Genomic DNA, 20024 nt, shown 5'->3' with positions numbered 1-20024 from the left:
TCCTATGACAGCAAAGTATAGGCAGGTGCTGTGCTGTGTGATAAGACAAAGGTCAGAGTGTGGAAGAAGGCATAACAGTGGAGTAGGGACTTAGGGAAGAATCTGTGTCAAATAAAGGCTAAGGATGAATAGAGGCTGGACCTCCAGATGAACTGGAATACTGCGGAGGACTCATGGGAAAGCTGGGCCGATGCCAGTGGAATTACCCACCTGCTAGCTTCCTGGCTGAATGTTTCTGGTCTGTGGCCTAAGAACAGGAAAGCTTGAATTTTAAACACACGCATTTCCAGCCTAGCTCAGTCCCAGTGTGTCCTGAGCGACCTGTATCTGCAGAATAGACAAGCAGATGCAAACAGCTATTTACACAGGGATAGCTTTCTGCCTCAGGCAGTTACCGCTTCTCTCAAGGTTGGCGGAGCATGCGGCTTAGAGTTTGAACCTAGAGAAGTTGAAAGCCAAGTACTTATTTAAATATTGATCACGCTCAGTGCCTGAGAGAGAGCAAGAAAACTGCAGCCGGTGGGATTAGATGTCCTCTACAATCATCCTGAGAGCATTAGGGACAGTCTCCCTCCGTTTGCTTCTTTTTCGTGTGGAAGAGAGCCTTGGGCTAATGTCTTACAATACCTGTTCCTCTTCCCACAATTCCTTGCCTCTCTCAAGCTGTCTATGACAGAATCAACAAAAGAAGAAGAAACAAAAAGAAACAAAAGAACAACAGCAACAGAGGATCAACAAAGGCTTCTTTTACAAACTTTCCCCGCTAACAGGCTTGAAAACTACTTGTGTGTGGTGTGTTGATTCAGCCAGTCTCCAGTTGACTTCTTCACATAGAAAATATTGATGTTCGAGAAAAGTGTTATGGCTTTTATTTTTTATCTTCGGCACTTCGTAGTTCTTCAGTGGAGAACACTCTTCTTTGGGGCCTAAGGCTCTGCAGTGTGACACCAGAGGATATGAATACAAGTGTCAATAATAGTGCAAGGCTAATGTCAGGTCCTTTATAAAGAAGGGAGGGCAGCGTTTGCCCTAAGACAGGGCTAAAGACCTCAGACCCTAAGGTTTTTTTTTTTTTTTTTTTTGCCATCCTGCCATTCTTCAGGCTCTGGTTAAACAGGTGGGAGGGTGGCCCAGGGCATCTGGCAGTGATGGTTTGGGACGGGCCAACACATCTCTCCTGTCCATGTAGTCGGTCTGTCTTCTTGAGAAAAATAAAGGTAATATTAAAGGAACTTAGAAAAGTAGACGCTTAATTTTATCTTTAAAGCTGGAATAATCATCTTAAGCTTATTTTATAGTGAACTGTACAATGGCGAGACTTTTCACTCGGGGTCAACTCAGTGCTAAGTGCCTCGGTGCCTCAAGATCCAAGGGGTCCTTTCACATTGTTAGGTGTTGTAAAAGTGGCTATGGCTTTCTCAAAAACAAACAAACAAACAAACAAACAAACAAATGTTGGTGCCGTTTAGGCACCTGTTTGCATAAACGCATAGGGAATCGAGCCTGGAAAGCTTTGGGCCAGAGGAACCTCCATCATCCTCATGAATTAGAGGGAGTCGGCTGTTTTAAAATAGTACTTCCTATTGTAACAGACCCGGGCACTATTATGTCCCGGGTGTAGTGGCTTTGAGCTGAGGACAACCCGAGCCTCCCTCAGGCCTGGCACAGCTCCCTTTAGGAGCCGACCGGCCAGCTCCTTCCTCCGGCGCCACTAGGGCGTGGAGGCCCCCGGGGCGAGCGGGCGCCGCCGCCGCTAGGGTGCAACCCTGCCCTGGCCCAGCAGGTCCCGCTCCGTGCCCGCCGCGGGAGGAAAGCCGAGGCGACCGGCCGCCGCCCCGCGAAGGGAGGGGGCGGCAGAGCCGCAGCAGCTTCAGGTTTCCTCCTGGAGCTGGTGGCGGGCGCGGCCATGTGATGAGGCGGCGACGAGCCCGGCTGGCCAGAGGTGGGCAGGCGGGGACCAGGGGGCGCAGGGGGTGGCCCCAGCTGTGGGCGCGGCGGGCGAGCGGGGGTGGGGTGGGGGGAGCTGCGGCTCCGCCCCTCGGTGCGGCCAGCGGAGCGGAGGGGCGTGGGCAGCTGGGGACCGGCTTCCCCGCTCCGGGCGACGCTGGCCGGCGGGTCGCCCTCGGCAGGCCGCGGGGACAGCGTCTGGCCAGGGTTCCTGGCGTTCCCGAGCCACAGTTCCAGGTAAAGGTCGATTACGGGAGCCATCCCTCTTGTCTCCCCGCAGCCCCGGGCGAAGTTTGCCCACCGGAGTTCTCAGGGGACAAAGTTTCTCTAGGGTCCTTGAGGACGCAGGGGTCCGCAGAGGTGGTGAAAGGCTGCACTCTGTCGGCTGGGCAGCCGGAGGAATGGGCGCCGCCTCCTGGTACCTGGGGATGGCAACAAGTGCATGGCGCTGCAGGGTCGGAGGCAGCAGCTGTGAAGCGCAAACCGGAGGCAGCGGCCACCCCTCACCCTCTCGGGCATGCGGGGTGGGAGGGGGCGGAGGGTGACGGAGCTCAACCAAAGCTAGTTGCAAGCGATGGAAATCAGAGGCAGGCGGCTGGAGAAGGGTGAACCTCGAGAGCCTGGTTCCCCTCTTCCCATCTGTGTTTTTGGCCGGCTACACCTAGATGCTTGGTGTGTGTGTGGGATGTACCCCAGACTGCTGGTCAGTCTCAAGTTCAGGACATTTATTTCTTGTGGAAACGTTTGCTGAGTTTACAAAAGCATCTATGGTCATCTTGTTTGGGAGGGGCTTTTAGCATTGGGTGGGAATCCGTGCGCTTGTGCCATGAATTTCTCTGGAATACTCGGTTGTGGGTGGTAGGGGTCACAGGTGGAGAAGGCGTTCTTGCTTGCTGTGAGCTTTGTGAAAGCTGGGTGTTCAGACCACCCAGGAAACCCAGCTCTGGTTTCCCAGACACCAGTTAGGTTTCTAAGGGAGACTACTTTAGGAGCCCACAGAGCCTGCCTATTGGTTGCAGCTGGGTGGGCCCAGGGGAAGGGTAACATCTGTGTTTGCCAGCATCTGACTCCCTGACCCCTGCTCGAGTCCCAGTCTCTACACACTCCAAGTTGTGGAGATTGAGCACTCAATTCTGCACCAAGCAGTCAAGAATTACAGTTATAAAGAACGGACACACTGCTTTTCTGTACTTTGCCCTCTCCTGTTCCTAGACCCTGAAGCTGTCTCAGTAAAACGAAATCCTAGTCTCAACAACACAAACAAAATCAAAGGCTTGCCCTAGTTTGGCTCTGTGGAAACCACTTTGGACACGATAATTCAAGCTCTGATAACCTTTCCTGGGAAGCTTTCCATAGCTTTATCTTGAGTTTTTATGTGAATGTTAAAACAAATAGGTGTTTGTCTAATCTTGATGAATAGTAGCGCTAACTCCTTTGGAGTGTTTGAAGGAAGAGAACATTGCAGATGCCTTTTGGAGAGGCTGTAGCATTTCAAAGTGATATTCCGATGCAGACTGTATAGTGATTATGCATAATTATTTTTGATTATAGAACTTGGATAGCATCATACTTGATACTTTGTGGTTTGGGAAACTGAGGCACAGAACTAGTTCTTGGGTAAGGGACTCCGGGGCGTGTCCCGGCGAATGTGACATGAGACTGGAGAACAGAGAATCAGTGTTTGCTCTGCTTTGGACTGTTTTCTCCCTTATCAGGGCGGCACAGCCAGGCCAATGGCCAGCAGTTTGTCTAACAGGTGTGTTGGAGGGACTTTCCTCTGAAGTACTGTCTGCCTCTAAGTGGTTAAGAAACACTTAAAGGTACAGAAGGAAATCAGAGTCGGTGACAAAGGTTCTGTGATATCTCATTAGCCCTGTTAGGGTTTCACTATATATATATATATATATATATATATATATATATATATATATATATATATATATATATATATATATATTAAATGGGAATACTTTGGAAAATTCTGAAATATTTTCTTATTGTGTTCTCATAAGAAACCATTCTTGTGGCTAAGATTTCCACTGGGCAGGAATTTCATATGTGCTTTGATACACGTGACTCTCTTTCCCTTGTATGCCATGTGAGAAGAGGAAAAAAAAAACCTAAGTGGGTATTAGTGGCCAACTATACTATTTAAGATGAAGTATTTGATATAAAATCAGTACTTAGGCTCTTAACCAAGTTCTGCCAGAGTTTGTGATCAAGTCTTGGTTCTTAAAGAAAAAAAGATGAACAGTGTAAATGTTGGAACCCCCTTCTTTGCTGGTAAATGGTTAGGAGAGAGCCAAATAGAGTCTTCATGTCTCCCACAGTCCCAGGGGGCTGTCATTTTATTCTGCTTGAATGCCCTGGGTATTGGGTAGTATTGAGACAGCTCTGGTCTGTGTAGGCTTGGTTTCACTGAAGTTGCACTTGTGTTACTTTAGATGGGAAAAAGAAGCTCTGGCCTTGTCCCTGTGACTTCAGGTCAGATTTGGTATTAAGAGTTGGGTCATGCTGGACTAAATTAAAAACAGTAGTAGGTTTGAAGCCCAGAAACTCAGGGAATTTTGTCATGTTACAACTGTATTGGAAACATGACACCACCCCAAAGGCTTGGGTCTGAATCTCCTGCTTTGGTAAAGCTGAGCTTAGAGATATTTTTCTTGCTTACCAGGTGCAGTCAGGAGAGGTTTTTGCCTGGAGCAGATTATACTCTGTAATTTCATCCAGCCCTGGTGACAACTGTCGTTATAATGGTATTGAAGCTATATTGTCTAAACTTAATTGGACATTTTGAAAATTTCTCCTGCATGTTTCTCATTCTGTGAAAAGTTTCTTCACTTTTCACTCCTTCAACAAATTGGAGAGATTGTTATGTGCTCCGTGCTGCTCTTTGCCTTAATCCCCTGGGTGGGTGACTTCAGGCACAGAGCAACACTTCTGTGGCTTTTGTGTTTTTAGGATTGGTCCTGCTTTTAGAATGGATTTTTGCCTGCACCACAATCAAGGCATCTGGCTGGGGAAATGAGCCTGTGCGAGGCTGTACATCTTAATGCGCTCCCATTTTCCCCAGAAATTTGATCTTAGATACAGTTGTAATTTGCTTATTTGAGCTGTTATTGCTCCTGGATTTCTTCTCCTGGGTAAACAAGATAATGGGATTTGACATCATTTCTTTATTAAGAGGGAAAGTGAAAAAAAAATAATTGAATGTTGCTTATTTATTCCAGTGATGTCGGTTTTGAATATGTTTATCAAAAATACATTTTGCTGATCTTTAGAGGTTCCGTCTCTTGTTTCAGTTATTAATCATTTGAAATTTGATTTTGGTAGAAAGTTAATATAAAAGTGATGTTTCTTGAAGAGCAGATGTGTGTGTGTGGTTCCTTGAAGAGCAGGTGTGTGTGTGTGTGTGTGTGTGTGTGTGTGTGTGTGTGTTAGGGGAGGCACCAAAGCAGGCAGGAACCAAGCCCTCAGGTGAGTCACATCCTACCTTTGCCAAGGAGCTGGCTTCTTATGACTACTGAGCATGAGAAAAATATGTACTTAAAATGCAGGTAGCATGCTTCCTGTAGTCCCACCAAACAGGTATCCAGACATTTCCTTAACAGATAGCTAATCAAGGGCTGGGAAGGTGGCTTAGAGGGTTAAAGGCCCTTGTTCCTGAGCCAGAAAATTTGAGTTTGATCCTCAGAATCCATATGGTGGAAAGAGATTCCTGAAAGTTGTCCTCTGACCTCCACACCTGAGCCAAAGCATAGAAATGCCTAAAACAAATGAACACATAATAAAAATTTAAAACCAACATATATGATCAAGAGAGTTTTAAATTTTTCATTTGTTTGTTTATTTACTTACTTTTGTGTGTGCACACATGTTGAGGTCAGTGGGCAACTTCGAATTGCCAGCTCTTTCCTTCATTCGTGTGAACTCTTAGGACTGAATTTAGGTCATTAGGTTTGACAGCAAGTGCCTTTATCCACTGAGCCATCTGGTCAGTCCATGAGACAGATCAAATTCTTTAAAAACAGTTAGCTTTTCAATCCATTGTATAACACCGGTAATCAAGCCTTTGGTGCTCATGTGTAGTCTTGTCCCTTATTTTATAATTTGAAGAATACGTATTCCACAAACTCCAATAAGATGTTTTCAAGGGTGGACTTTGAAGCCACAGGGAGTTCGACAGACCTGTCTTTGTCCTGGTTATGTGACTCTTTCTCCACTTGAGGGTTTCATCTTTGAAATGGAAATGTCAAGGGCAGGACATAATCCACAGAGGTACAGCACTTTGCCTAGCGTGCCCAAGACCCGGTTAAAAGTAAACGGAGGACAGCTGTAACCCACCGCATTGGCAGTTGCTGAAATTGGCTGAGGAGTAGGTGTCAGAAATGGATGGTTATTATGTTGATAACAAATGACAATGAAGCATTAAAAAGAGGTGGCACCAGTTACAGGTGTTGCTTAGTGGCAGATAAAAGACATGTTGAGCATGTGAGACCTTGGGTTTGGTCCCCAGCACCCACATGTGTGTCTGGTTTTAGCAGGCTTTCCACCTGGAAAGGTGGTAAGATGTCAGTATGACCCAGGGCAAATTGCCCTTGGCTGGGAATCTAAGGCAGACACTGACCTCTTCAGAACCTTCCATCTGTGTGACCTTGAGCAAGTATCAGCGCTTTCTGATCTTCATCCAGCAAAGCCGAAAGGATGAGGCTCCTGGTCTCTAAGACCCTCTCAGTTTGAACATTCTGTGCAGTCTTGAAATTTAAAAGGGGCCAGAGCCTCTCAGTCTGTTCACCTTTCCTGGCCTCAGTCCACAAGCCCGGGCATGTGTGGTCTCCAGGCTAGGGCTGTGGCTGCAGCAGCAGTCATACGCGCTTACAGCCATTGAACTGAAAGAGTAGGTTATCTTTCTGGACTTGGTCCCGAGAGATTGCAGGCAAGGAAGTCTAGATCCCACTCTCGTGGGTCAGCTGACTCCCTGGCCCCTTCCTGCTCCCACTGTGGGATAGTGTGCCACTGAAAAGAGGTGATAAGCAAGCTGATTGTTTCTTTGATTTCATGGTACAAATAAATTCTGGAACAAAGGTCGTCTTCTCTCCTTAAGGGGTGCTTTTAAAAAAATTAATTAATTAATTAATTAACATCTCAAACGATGCCTTGATCCCGTCCCGCCTCACAGATTCCCTCCCTGTCCCCTCCCCCTCCCCTTCTCTTCTGAGGTGGAGCCCTCCTGGGTATCCCCTCACCCTGGTTCATCAAGTCTCTTGCAAGATTAGGTGCATCCTCTCCCACTGAGGCCAGACAAGGCAGCCCTGTTGGAGAACGGATACCACAGACAGGCTACAGCTTTAGGAGAGAGCCTCCACTCCAGTTGTTGGGAACCAGCATGGAGACCGAGGTACACATCTGCTATATGTCATTAAAGGCATCTAAGATAATTTACTGGACTGCATGGTTTGGGCAGTAATCCTTGGTCGCAGCCTTTCCCAGTAAGCACTCCTGGCTCACAGACTGTTCATTGCCACCTGGCTCTTTGTCAGTGATTCCTGTTTTTCTCCCTCCAACTCCATGGTTTGCTGTATATCCAAAGGTTAGCATTTCGGAATGTCTAGGGTTCTCTCTGGTTAATGAAACTGTACGTTATTTATTTTGACAGCACCCCCACCCCGCCACCCTGCCACCCTGAATTTCTAACCTGAGTATTCTATTCACTGAGACCATTCCAGACGGACTTGGCATCGTTTTTAAAAAGAGGTTATAAGTTGGGTTGGCTGCCTTCCTAGGCTGTTAGGTGTTTCTAGCATTCTCTGTTCTACAGTGTCCAGGGAAGGGGCAGTGCTGACCACTCACCGTGTGTTCTTTTCTTCTATGTTGTCATCCTTAGTGATCTGGTCTTGTGATCACTTTACATCCATCAGCCATGCCTAATAACTGCTGTACAGGTTTGCTTCCTCAGGTTCAGCGAACTGCCCACTGAAAATTAATCCTGCTTCTAACATGTCCAGGTTAATCCTTGGCTGTTATCAGCGCATAAAACTGGGTAACGAGTGTGCACATTGAGCTGCCATTGCACTGGTTAATAGAATTTATCTAGAGTGCAGGAAGTGGACAAATTACACATGAATACTACGCCAGTGAATATGAGCCTTGAGCACCACAGGATTTTAGGGTCTGTGAGGGTTAGGGAACCTGCAGCCCTCTGATACCGAGAGACGATTGAATGTCTAACTCAACTTTGTTCATGGGGGGCCTCTTCTCTTTCTGAGATATCACCTATTATAATCCTTGATACCCAGCTCAAACATAATCTTTCTGAAGCCTTTGATTAACTCCGTAGCCCCAGAGCTGCTTTTCTTTCTGAGCCCCTGTCACCATATCTTCCTCATTGATCACAGGCATCAGGCCTACTGTGTGTTTCTACATGTGAGTCTCAGTGTTCCAGCCTAAGACCAATGCTGCTAGGGAATCCTGATTTAGGTAGGCTACTTTGGAGGGAGCTTAAAGTGGCCCATGGATTAGTTTATTAGTTATTTTGCTAATCATGATCAGAAGTTCTTCCAGTCCTCAGTGTCTCAGTAGGGAGTAGCAATGGTGTGCTCCTGTGTGTTGTGTATAGGTTGCCTTGGCAACCACTGGGATGCAGGGATGAGAAAGCAAGCAGATGGCTTCCTGTCCTTCTGTATCAAGGCCTCTCTGCGGACCTCTCTAAAGAAGGTAGTTTCTTTCTGTCAGCAGAAACAAATCAACCTCTTGATGGAATAATCCGAATCTGTGGACTGACAAGACACCTGGAAGCGTCTGTCTGCTCTCCGCTAATGCACATCTCAGGCACACAGCGTACTCCCAAATGGCTAACCAGCTGTCCCAGTGCAGTGAAGGAACTTCTTCTAAGCTGTAGAGATAGTCTTGTCTGTGGGACGCCGAGGCTTCTAAACACCATTCTCCCTCCCACCAAGTTCACCATGATTCTGCAGCCTGCTGGCCATTCCGAACACTTGCTCCCGTGGTGTCGTTTTTAAAAAGTGGTAACATATGTGGGGGTTTTTGAATTCTCTTACTGTGCTGAATATTCCTATCTGCCACCCTCTTCTCAGAGTTCAGTCTCCTGATGACATCCGATGGAGCGCAGCAGAACCCTGCGCCCTCGGCTCTCCAGCTCGTGGGAGAAGATCAGAAGCTTCCGTTCAGACTCAGGGTCAGGCCATTCAAGTCACCTAAGCCGGTGGCCCTCAACTGTTCTAATGCTGCACCTCTTTAATACAGTGCCTCATGTTTGTGGTGAACCCCTCCCCCGCAACCATAAAGTTATTTTGTTGCTGCTTCCTAACTGTAATTTTGCTAGCGTTATGAATCATAATGTAAATCACTGATACCAGGATATCTGATATTCGATCCCCAAAGGCACCATGGCCCACAGAATGAGAACCACTGACCTAAACCTTTAGCCCCCATTTGGATCCGTTTGTTAGGAGAGCTTAATGCCCTCGTCTATATGAATTGTTCCACACAGAACATTGGAAACAGTGTCACCACAGCTGCCATACCTCTGATCCTGGAGTTTACAACCACCTTGCAACTACACAGCTCCTTTTACTGTGCGATGCAGCAGAGACACACCTCCCTCATAGGCCCTGGGAAAGCTTGCACTGTTTTTCTTTCTTAGATTTATTTCCTTGCATGTGACTGTTCTACCCTTTCCAAATGGGTTAGCGGGTTGGTAAATGTATCATTCACTACAAGTTATCCACAGGCTCTGTGGCACCATTCTTTAGGATGTAAACCCCCTGCTGCTTAGCCTAAGGTTTAGTGGAGTGGAATGAGTGTCTCCCAGACTTCAGGAGGATGGGAAGCAGCTTCAGGTAGAGAGGACTAATGGCTACTGTTGGCACCAGCACCTGCCTCTTACTCTTCCTTTTGTCACAAGGATATACACTGTATCCACTCTACTTCTCACTAGTCCACCACCCAGCAACATGGGGCAGATTCTCAAGAAACTTACTGTTGGGAGCCCAGTTGTTCTTGCATACCAGCCTGCAGTGATCTCCAGAATCTCATTCCAGAGCAACGTGGAAAGCCTTCTGCATAGAATTTGTAGGCTTCGCCTTTGCAAACTGTAAAGACAAATGCTTATCTCCTGGATTGACTCTTCTGTTAGTCTCCACAGTTCTCCATGGATTATTAAAAGTCTCTTGCCCATACCCCGCTGCCCCCAGGGTCTCATATATGTTAGGCAAATGCTCCGGAGAGCATGGAGTTATAGCCCCAGTCCCCTTCTCTCCTTTCCGATCAGAAAATCACTGTTCTCTGACTAAGACACAGTCCAAACAGACATCCGCCATCTTCCCCACTAAGCTCTGCCCTTGGCACCCTGATTGAAAAACTAAGTTGAGATGAACATTTTCTTGGAAAAACTCAGGTTATTTGTCTGTCTGTCTGTCTGTCTGTCTGTCTAACTAACCCAACTCTTAAGGTATGAATCCCTCTGTTTTTGTTCTTAAAAGTGGGTCAGGAGCAGGAAAACTGGTCATTTTTTATTTTTGCTAGTTTTAGACAGAGCCTCTTTTTTGTAGCCCTGGCTGTTCTGGAACTCTCTGTGTAGACCAGGCTGGCCTTAAACTCACAGAGATCTACCTGCCTCTGCTTCCTAAAGGCTGAGATTAAAGGTGTGCACCACTATCCTGGATCAAATCATTCCTTTTATTGGTGTTAGTGGTAAGCTTGAGGTTAGAAGGCCTGGCTCTGGTGACCCCAGTAGATGTAGCACCCTCTCAGGCCTCCCTAGCACCAATCTCCTCTGCAATAGAAAGGTCTGTGGTCATTTTATGAATTGTTGTTTGTTTTGAGACAAGGTCTCTAGTAATCCAAATTGGCCTTGTACTCAGTATATGAAGGTAAGGATGGCTTTGAACTCCCGATCCACCAGCGTGTACCCTGGGAGGATGTTACAGGATGGCCTTGAACTCCTGATCCACCAGCGTGTACCCTGGGAGGATGTTACAGGATGGCCTTGAACTCCTGATCCACCAGCGTGTACCCTGGGAGGATGTTACAGGATGGCCTTGAACTCCTGATCCACCAGCGTGTACCCTGGGAGGATGTTACAGGTTTGGTTTACTTGTGAGTAAAGTTTGGTAGAAGTGGATTAAGGTGGTATGAGGTGGTGAGAACTAAGGTCCAGGTTTGTGACCAAGGCAGAGTGTACCCTGGCTCCCTCGAGCTTCAGAAAGCTCCTGTCACGAGCAACTCACCCCTGGGTGCTGCTTTTCAGAGCTGCTGGGCTTTCAACCTGTCAAAGGTTCTCAGGAATGGAGCTCTGGAAGTTCCTTTTATTTCAGTTATTACAGGCCCTCAGAGACTGAACAAGTTTCCTGTGAGCCACTCCTTCCTTAGTCTTGGAGGCAAAGGACACTGTACAAGTCCTGTTAATTGAGGCTTTACCAGAATGCCAGAATTGTGTGTGTGTGTGTGTGTGTGTGTGTGTGTGTGTGTGTGTGTATTGATCCCAGAGCCTCCTTTTCATGCTCTATAGCCTCAGCTGTGTATCCACCCCTGCATGCATCCAGAGGCCAGAGGAGGAGGTCAGGTTGTCAGGTTGTTGCATGACTATCCATCTTCTTCCTTGGAGATAGAGCCTTTCATTGAACCTGAATCTAGGGTACCAACAAGCAAGCTTCAGGGATCCTACTGTTTCCATCCTCCACAGCACAGGGGCTGATTGGTGCTTTGTGTGGATGTGAGAGGTTTGAACTCAGCTCTGTTGGCTTACACAGCAAGTGATCTTACCCACCTGAAAGTAGAAATTTAGTGTTTTCTTGTCATACTGAGTTGTCATATGAGATGCTCGGGGGACCACCCATCAATTCAAAGCTTGCTCATTGAAAAGGGGAACAATGGGAAGGCACTCCTAATGTATAGTTCAAGGGTCAGAATTTGGACCAAAACTTCTTCCTTATGAGACAAAGCCTTCACATCCTTTTATTTTTAGCCTTCTGATCTAAATGTGTTAAAAAAAATCTTAATAATGATTTGACCAATAGGGAACTGAATTTGCATCACAGTGACAGTGACCCCTCCTGTCGAATTATTTCTGGCCATTTCACCCTGAACATGTCTGACTTCGTCAGGAAATTCTGGATTCGCTTGGCATTGTGCTTCCTTGTTTAGCAGACATGGGGCTGAGCTAGAGAAAATTCAGCTCTCCCATGACTGGCTCAAGAGACTCCAAGCCTCATCTTAGTTGAATTCTATGTGTGCTCTGGCGATGAATTTGAATAGTTTTGTTTGTTTTTGGTTAATTACGGTATGTGTACGAGTGTTTTGCCTGCATGGATGTATATGTGCCATGTGTGTGCATGGTACCCGTGGAAGCCAGAAGAGGGCATTGAGTTCCCTGGAAGTGGAGCAGTAACCTGAAAGGTGGGTGCTGAGAACAGAACCAGGTCCTCTGCAAGAGCCATTGCTCCGGTCCCTAGAAGAGGTTTTTAAATCTTAATACTATTTCGGCACATGTATGTATGCTTACATGTATGTATGTATTGTATGTATGTACATAAATATATATGTAAGGGGTGTACCATGGTGCTCATGTGGCGGTCAGAGGGCAGCTTGCAGGAGTCAGTTCTTTCCTTACACCATGTGGGTTCTGGGTTTTGAACTCAGGTCATTCAGGCCGGGCAGCAAGTGCTTTGACCCACTGAACCATCTCTCTGGCTCAAGGACTCAGATTTTCTTTCTCCTTTCACATTCAGGGCAAGAATCTTTATTTTATTAGCTATCGTTCTATAGAAGTGGACAGTCAGCAGGGGGGATTGGAAGTGGGTTAGCTACCTGGAGTAGATGGGTTTTGAAACAGTCTTATCACTGTGAGTTGGATTTGACTTGCAAGAGGAAGGTTTGAACAGGGTTTTCAGTCGAGGGATGGCACAGGTTGGATCAGAATTGAAGTTTGGATAGGAATCTTGGGTCGTGTTACCCAGTGGCATCATCTGAAATCCATGGTTTGGGGCCATCCCACGTCTCAGTGCCTCTCTAGCCCTCATGTGCCACTGTCCCCTTCTCAACTAGGTCAAGGGTAATGACAGTGGAACTCACACTAACCAAGCTCTCTACCCTGGCTGCATCTCCAGTCCCCCCCTCCCTTTACTTTGTTTTTATCTTGAGGTAGGGTCTCATTTAGCTGCCTAGACTGGCCTCAAACTCACTTTGCAGCAAAGGCAGGGCTTGAACTTGCAACCCTCCTGCTTCAGCCTCCAGAGTATCTGGGGTTACAGGTCCAAACCAACAGGCCAAGCTCCGTTTTTCAAGTTTTATGGAGGGAGGATGGTATGTTAAACCTCTTGTGGGTTACTAGCACAGTGCCTGATTCCCAGAGCACACTTAAGACACTTGGCTACATGCAGACGTTCAGGAGGCTGGGTTTAAAGATGGTAGCTCAACGCTGCATCTTCACAGGGGAAAAGGACTGTTGGTTCTCAGGGATTATCCTGTCACCGTTCATGATGGTGTCAGAACCCGTCCTGAGCAGCCAGGTGGAATGAGCCAGGAATAACCTAGCAATTGTTCTAATTGGATTCTAAGATGATTGAAGATGGATATTAATTTCACTTTAGCAGTAGAACTTAATGTACCTCACTTTTCTCAGGCTGGGTGGGAAATGTGCCCTGAAATGAATGGCACTTTGATAAATATTAGCTTTCAACTAAAGTAAGAACACTTACAATAAATAGCTCATACACTCTCTCGCTTCTTCTTTTTTTTTTCTTTTTTCTTTTTTTTAAGCACCATCAGCCAAGTTTTCTCCAAAAATAATGTGGTCTTTCATTTTATCTAGGGTCTCACTATGTAGGCTTGGCTGCCTGGAGATCACTCCGTAGACCAGGCTGGACTTGAACTTATAGAGATCTTGCCTCTGCTGCCCAAGTGCTGGGATTAAAGACCTGTACCATCAGGGCTGGGATAGCAAATTCCTAAAACCCAGTTTATCACGTGGTTCCTGACAATTAATGTAAAGATGACAGACTTATAAGGAGCCGCATTGTAAAGCATGGCAGCCCCTCTGCTTTTAAGGACACCTTAAGGTCAAGATGTCCTGTTCCATGGCTGCTTTAGGCACTGGGGCAGGATTTGCCTTGCTGGATTTGGGGTAGGGTTTCAAAACCCTAACCATCTAGAAGTTCTTTCTAAGGCTCTTTGGTTCCAGAGTTTTGGTTTTTTCTTCTTCTTTGTTTCTTTTTCTTTATCTTATCTTATCTTTTTTTTTTTTTTTGAGGGGGTGTTCCATTTGATTTTTGAGCCTTCACTAAGTTCGGCTAATAATTACTTAGGGGGAGGCAATATGCTGGATTCTAAGGAACCAGCAATAAGAGGCCCCCAGTTCACTTGGCTTCTCAGTGCTGCTGAATTAGCCACTGTGTTGCCATTAGGTAGTTGGTGATGCAGAGATGATATGTACAGGGTGCTCTCTGTAGCCTGGGTGAAGCCATTTCTCCCCCCCTCCTCCCCTCCCCACCTCCCCCAGAAACCATGCCTGATAGAATAGGTATCAAATACTGACCCCCCCCCCCATTGTGGTGTTGTAAATGTAACCTGTCTTGTAAGTATGGGGCTACTTTGGTGACAATAGGAGAAAAGGAGAGTGGGGCTGGACAGATGGCCCAGTGCTTATTAGCAAGTGCTGACCTTGCAGAGAACTGGAATTCCACCCCTAGCACCCATATACCAGGCACCCACCACAGCCTGTAACACTACTCCAGGGGGTCTCACACACACATCTCTGGCCTCTGCAGGCACATGTGAACATACACTCACATAGGCACACACATACACATACATAAAAAAAACAAGATAAAAATTTAAATTGAACAGAAAGGACGATGACCATGAAGAAATGTTGTAGTGAAAATCTGAGTAGATCATCTTTGCTCATAAATGAAACTGGAGGCGTCTCTTTCAGATGTCAGGATTCCAACCCAAGCGATTGTTTGTGTTTTTGTTCCCCCTTAAGACATTTACTTAAAGTTACTCATTGCCCATACTTTCAAAACTTTCTTAGTTGGGCTTGGAAATAAATGCAGTGGTTCCAGTAGCTATTTAAAGAGGAGAGATGTTTCATATTCTCAAACAGAGCTACGTATGACAATTTAAGTTGGGGATTATGGCCCAGGAGTAGAGGGCTTGCCTAGCGTACTTGAGGTCCTGGGTTCATTTACTAGCAACCACATATAAACATACGTATGAAAGTCAAAGCAAAAACTCAACTAATTTAAGCTTATTTCAACAATATTTGCTCATTAATAAGGGATTTGCATCTTAAATTTATACGGAACACTGGGTGAGATAGCTCAGCAGAGGGAGGATATATGGAAACATCTAGCTTTGGATTTTTCTGATTTTAAATACTTGGGAACTCAATAAGTTTTGCAGGTTCTGGAGGTATCTGGTGGCAAGGATCCTGGTGACTCTCTTGGTATGTCAACAGTGAGCTGTTTTGTTGGTGAGGGGCAGTTCTCCAGTCTGGGGCTAAGCACTCCATTGGCCTGAACAGCATTGAAAGGCACAGCTTAAGGACACAGTATACAAGGGAAGGTCATTGGCACCGTGCTGTCTTGTCTTGGTGACAGTAAGGGGCATGGTTGTGGATACAGGGAGTCCTCTCTGCTTTCCACGTATTTTTGGGCACAGGGTGACATGAATAGATTAGCATTTGAAACAAGAACAGAAAATCCTCTGCACCATAGTAAACATGGCTGAACTTATGGAGCACGTAAAGTCGCACAAATTCTAGAAGATGCTAACGGAATGACTCACCACCTCGTGTGTTGTTCTGACAGGAAATGTATCACGCCTCAATAATTTCCTCAGCATTTTTTTTTCCTGCCAGGTGCCTGTTTTCTTCTGGTTGCTAACGTATTCCCGTAGAATTCCAAATATGTGGTCGGCTTCCCCAGTGATAGCCTTTCCTGGTTCCCCCTCTCCCTTCTTCAGAGTGGCTGGTGCACAGTGGCGTGTTTGTTTGTCTGCGAAGGCTATTTTGGACATGTCCAGTCAGGATGCCTTTGTCTGGAGAGTGGGTCTGTACAGATCCATCACGTAGGATTTTCCAGAGGGATTTGCAAACGTGGCTTTTGACAGATCATAGCTAAGACTGAATTTACAGGAGGCATTGTTCCTGCAGTCCTTTGTGGAGAGATTAGGGGTGGCTTTTGTTTTTCTATGTTTGTGTGTGTGTGTGTGTGTGTGTGTGTGTATTGATATGTAACTAAGAAGTAGTTATTTTTACAATAGGCATGAGATACCTTGAAATGAAACAAACCAGAAACAAATCTTTTTCTTTTTTTACATTTATTTTGTTTATCTTTTTAGATTTTCTATATCAATATTATGTTCACATCATGTCTACTTCCTCCAATTCCTCTCATGTCACACCTCTCACTCCCTCTCAAAGTCATGACCTTTTCTGTTTTCTTTCTTTCTTTCTTTCTCTTTCTTTCTTTCTTTCTTTCTTTCTTTCTTTCTTTCTTTCTTTCTTTCTTTCTTTCTTTCTTTCTTTCTTTTAAAAGACTGATTTATTTCATGCATGTGGTTATACTGTCACTGTCCTCGGACACACCAGAAGAAGACATTGAATCCCATTACAGATGGTTGTGAGCCACCATGTGGTTGCTGGGAATTGAACTCAGGACCTCTGGAAGAGCAGTTAGTGCTCTTAACTACTGAGCCATCTCTCCAGCCCCATGATCTTTTCTTTAATTTTTATTCACACACACACACACACACACACACACACACAAAACCTAAGTTCAGGACTGAAACTTGGGATTGGCTAGCCTGTTGGGGGGCTAGACAGACCCTGGAGAAGACTGATTGCCTGTCTCAGCAGCCATCAATTGTCTGTATCTCTTCACTAATTTTCGGTATGGGTGGAGCCTTGTGAGGGCTGCCCCACCCATACTGGAATGTCAGCCAGTGTTGTCACTGTGCAGGTCTTATTTAGGTTGCCATATTGTAAGATGTCCTGGCACCATCTTGTTAAGATGTCACGGGTGCTACTCCCTGTCATATATAGAAGACACCCTCTCTCAGCAGACATTCTAGTCTTCTGGCCTTTATAACCTTCCCACGCTGTCTTCTGCTGTGCTCCTTGAACCTCAAGAGTAGCCTTGTGTTGCAGATGTAGAAGCTGGGGTAGGACATCTCACGGTCAGTTGAGCTCTTTATTTTGACCAGTTGTGGATTCCTGTAATGGTCTCTGTTGCTGCAAAAAGATGTTTCTTTAATGAGCAATGAGAGCTACACTTACCTGCATTTATGTTTTTAGGTATTTAGAAGGCAGTTGGGAAGTACACTGGCTTAGGAGTAAAAGGTCCTTCTCCAGGTTCTATGACTTTATCAACCATGAGGGTTGGCTAGGTTAACAGGCATGAATTCCTCTCTGTTGAGTGGGCCTTGAGCCCAGTTAGACAGCTGTTGGTCACCCCTAAGACAGAATAGCCACGGTTGTACCCTTGGCTACATCTTCCTGTGCTGGATATTGTTATGATTCTCTATTTTATTTATTTATATTCCAGTCATTTTCCTCCTCTTGTTTCCCCCTTCCCACAGTTCCTCATCCCATTCCTCCTCCCCCTTGCCTCTGAGAGCGAGCTCCCCCATCAGGCCTCCCCTTTCCCTGGGCCTCAAGTCTCTCGAGGATTAAGCATATCTCTCACTGAGGCCAGACTAGGCAGTCCTCTGCTATATATGTGCCAGGGGCCTGGGACTGGCCCATGTTTACTCCTGGATGGTGACTTAGTCTCTAGGAGCTCCCTGGGGTCTGGGTTAGTTGAGACTGCTGGTCTTCCCTTGAGGTTGCCCTCCCTTTCAGCTTCTTCATTCCTTCCCCTAATTCAACCATAGGGGTCTCCTACTTCAGTCCAATGATTGGGTACACGTATCTGTGTCTGTCTCAGTCAGCTGCTGGTAGGGCCAGCAGGCTCACATCTGTAAGCATCATAGCATCAGATTGGCAACCTACAGATTGGGAAAAAAAAAAAAAACTTCACTAACCCTACATCTGACAGAGGGCTAATATTCAAAAATATATAAAGCACTTAAGAAGTTAACCTCCAAAAAAAACCAAATAACCCAATTAAAAAAATGGGGTACAGAGCTAAACAGAGAATTCACAACAGAATAATCTTGAATGTCTGAGAAGCACTTAAGAAGTGTTCAACATTCTTAGTCATCAGAGAAATGCAAATCAAAATGACCCTGAGATTCCACCTCACACCGGTCAGAATGGCTAAGATCAAAAACAGCAGATGCTGGCGAGGATGTGGAGCAAGGGGAACACTCCTCCGTTGCTGGTGGGAGTGCAAACTGGTACACCCACTCTGGAAACTAAGCTGGAGGTTCCTCAGAAAGTGGAAAATAGTTCTACCTGAAGACCCAGCTATACCACTTTTGGGCATATACCCAAAAGATGCCCCACCATCTCCACCATGTTCATAGTAGCCTTATTTGTAATAGCCAGAAACTGGAAACAACCCAGATGTCCCTCAACTGAAGAATGGATACAGAAAATGTGGTTCATTTACACAGTGGAATATTATTCAGCTATTAAAAACAAGGACATCATGAATTTTGCAGGCAAATGGATGGAACTAGAAAATATCATCCTGAGTGAGGTAACTCAGACCCAAAAGGACATCCATGGTATGTACTCACTGATATGTGGATATTAGCCAAAAGTACAGAATACCTTGGATACAACCCACAGACTGTTAAGAAGTGTAACAAGCAGAAAGGCCCAAGTGAGGAGCTTCAATCCTATTTAGAAGGGGGAAGGAAATAATCACAGGAGGCAGAGTGGGGAAGGGACCTAGGTGGGAGAGGGGAAGGGGAGGGTAAAAGGGAAACAGGATCAGTTATGGGGGTGGGTGGGGGAGGAAAGAAGCCCAAAGGGCCAAGAAAAATGGAAATAAGCAGTCTCGGGGGTTGGGGGTGGGAGGTGAAGGGTCCCTCTAGAAAGTATCAGAGACCTGGGAGGTGAGAGACTCTAAGGACTCAATGGGGGTGTCCTTAGCCAAAATGCCCAACACTGGGGAAAGCGAACTCAAAGAGTCCACCTCCAGCAGATAGGCAGGGCCTCAAGTGGAGGGAAGTGTTACTAACCCATCAAAATTTCTGATCCAGACTTGCTCCTGCCTAAAAGAACTTCAGGAACAAAAATGGAGAAGAGACTGAGGGAAAGGCAGCCCAGTGATTGGCCTAACTTGGGATCCATCTCATGGGGGTGTACCAGTTCCTGACACTGTTACTGATGCTATGATGTGCTTATATTGTTATGATTCTTAAGCTTTACGTATGGGTAAGAATTTGAATTCATTTTCTCTCTTGGCAGTTTGCCTAGCACCTTTAGATACTTTGACAGCTTAGTCCCCAGGGGGCCTTCCAGGTCAGCTCCAGGCCTGCCTTCCACATGCTTCAGGCACTCACCATTTTCTAAGTTAAGGAGTTACACAGACATGAGTGAAGATGGTTTTGTCATCCGCTCAGTAATCTGTGAAGTTGATAGGAATATTAAGCTTGTCTTCGAACACTTAAGTTTCTTACTAAAGTATATGTGTATCTGTATATAGAATTTAAATAAATTTCATAATAATAAAGACACTTGTAGATTCTATTAACTTTGTGATTTAAATGTAGTGATTAACTATTTTCTTGGTAGTATGTGTGTGTTGTGGGGGTATGTATGCATGTATGTGGTGGGGTACGTATGTGTGTGTGTGTGTGTGTGCATATGTGGGTATCATGCTTATGGAGGCCAGAGTTTGATGTTGGGGGCTTTCCTCAGTAACTTTCTACCTTAATCTTCTTTGGGTCAGAGTCTGTTTGCTGGGACCTGTGCTCTTTGATTTGGGTAGACTGGTTGGCCAACAAGCTATAGGGGGTCTTCTTATCTCTGCCTTTCCAGAGCTGGGTCTATAGACACATGTCGCTGCTGCCCTTGGCTTGCTTGCTTGCTTGCTTGCTTCCTTCCTTCCTTCTTTCCTTCTTTTTTTCTTTCTTTCTTCTTTCTTCCTTTCTTTCTTTCCTTC

The 20024-nt window shown here is 45.8% G+C and overlaps 1 protein-coding gene across 2 annotated transcripts in view; it reads left to right on the top strand.

Moving 5' to 3' along the window:
- Positions 1-1783: 1783 nt before the first annotated feature.
- Arhgef28 (Rho guanine nucleotide exchange factor 28) overlaps positions 1784-20024 on the top strand; it is a 297229-nt gene continuing 278988 nt past the window's right edge. The window contains exon 1 of one of the 2 annotated variants that reach the window (XM_029468326.1): positions 1784-1942. In XM_029468326.1, the coding sequence (XP_029324186.1) occupies positions 1912-1942 (31 nt within the window). In that variant the 5' untranslated portion in view covers positions 1784-1911. Of the gene's footprint in view, positions 1943-2080; positions 2185-20024 lie in introns of those variants that run through there. The other variant, XM_021180313.2, reaches the window with a different exon arrangement.

Source organism: Mus caroli, chromosome 13 (assembly GCF_900094665.2).
Source record: "Mus caroli chromosome 13, CAROLI_EIJ_v1.1, whole genome shotgun sequence".
Lineage (NCBI taxonomy): Eukaryota > Metazoa > Chordata > Mammalia > Rodentia > Muridae > Mus > Mus caroli.
The sequence above is the reverse complement of the archived record's forward strand: the minus strand, read 5'-3'. Positions and strand labels throughout refer to the sequence as shown.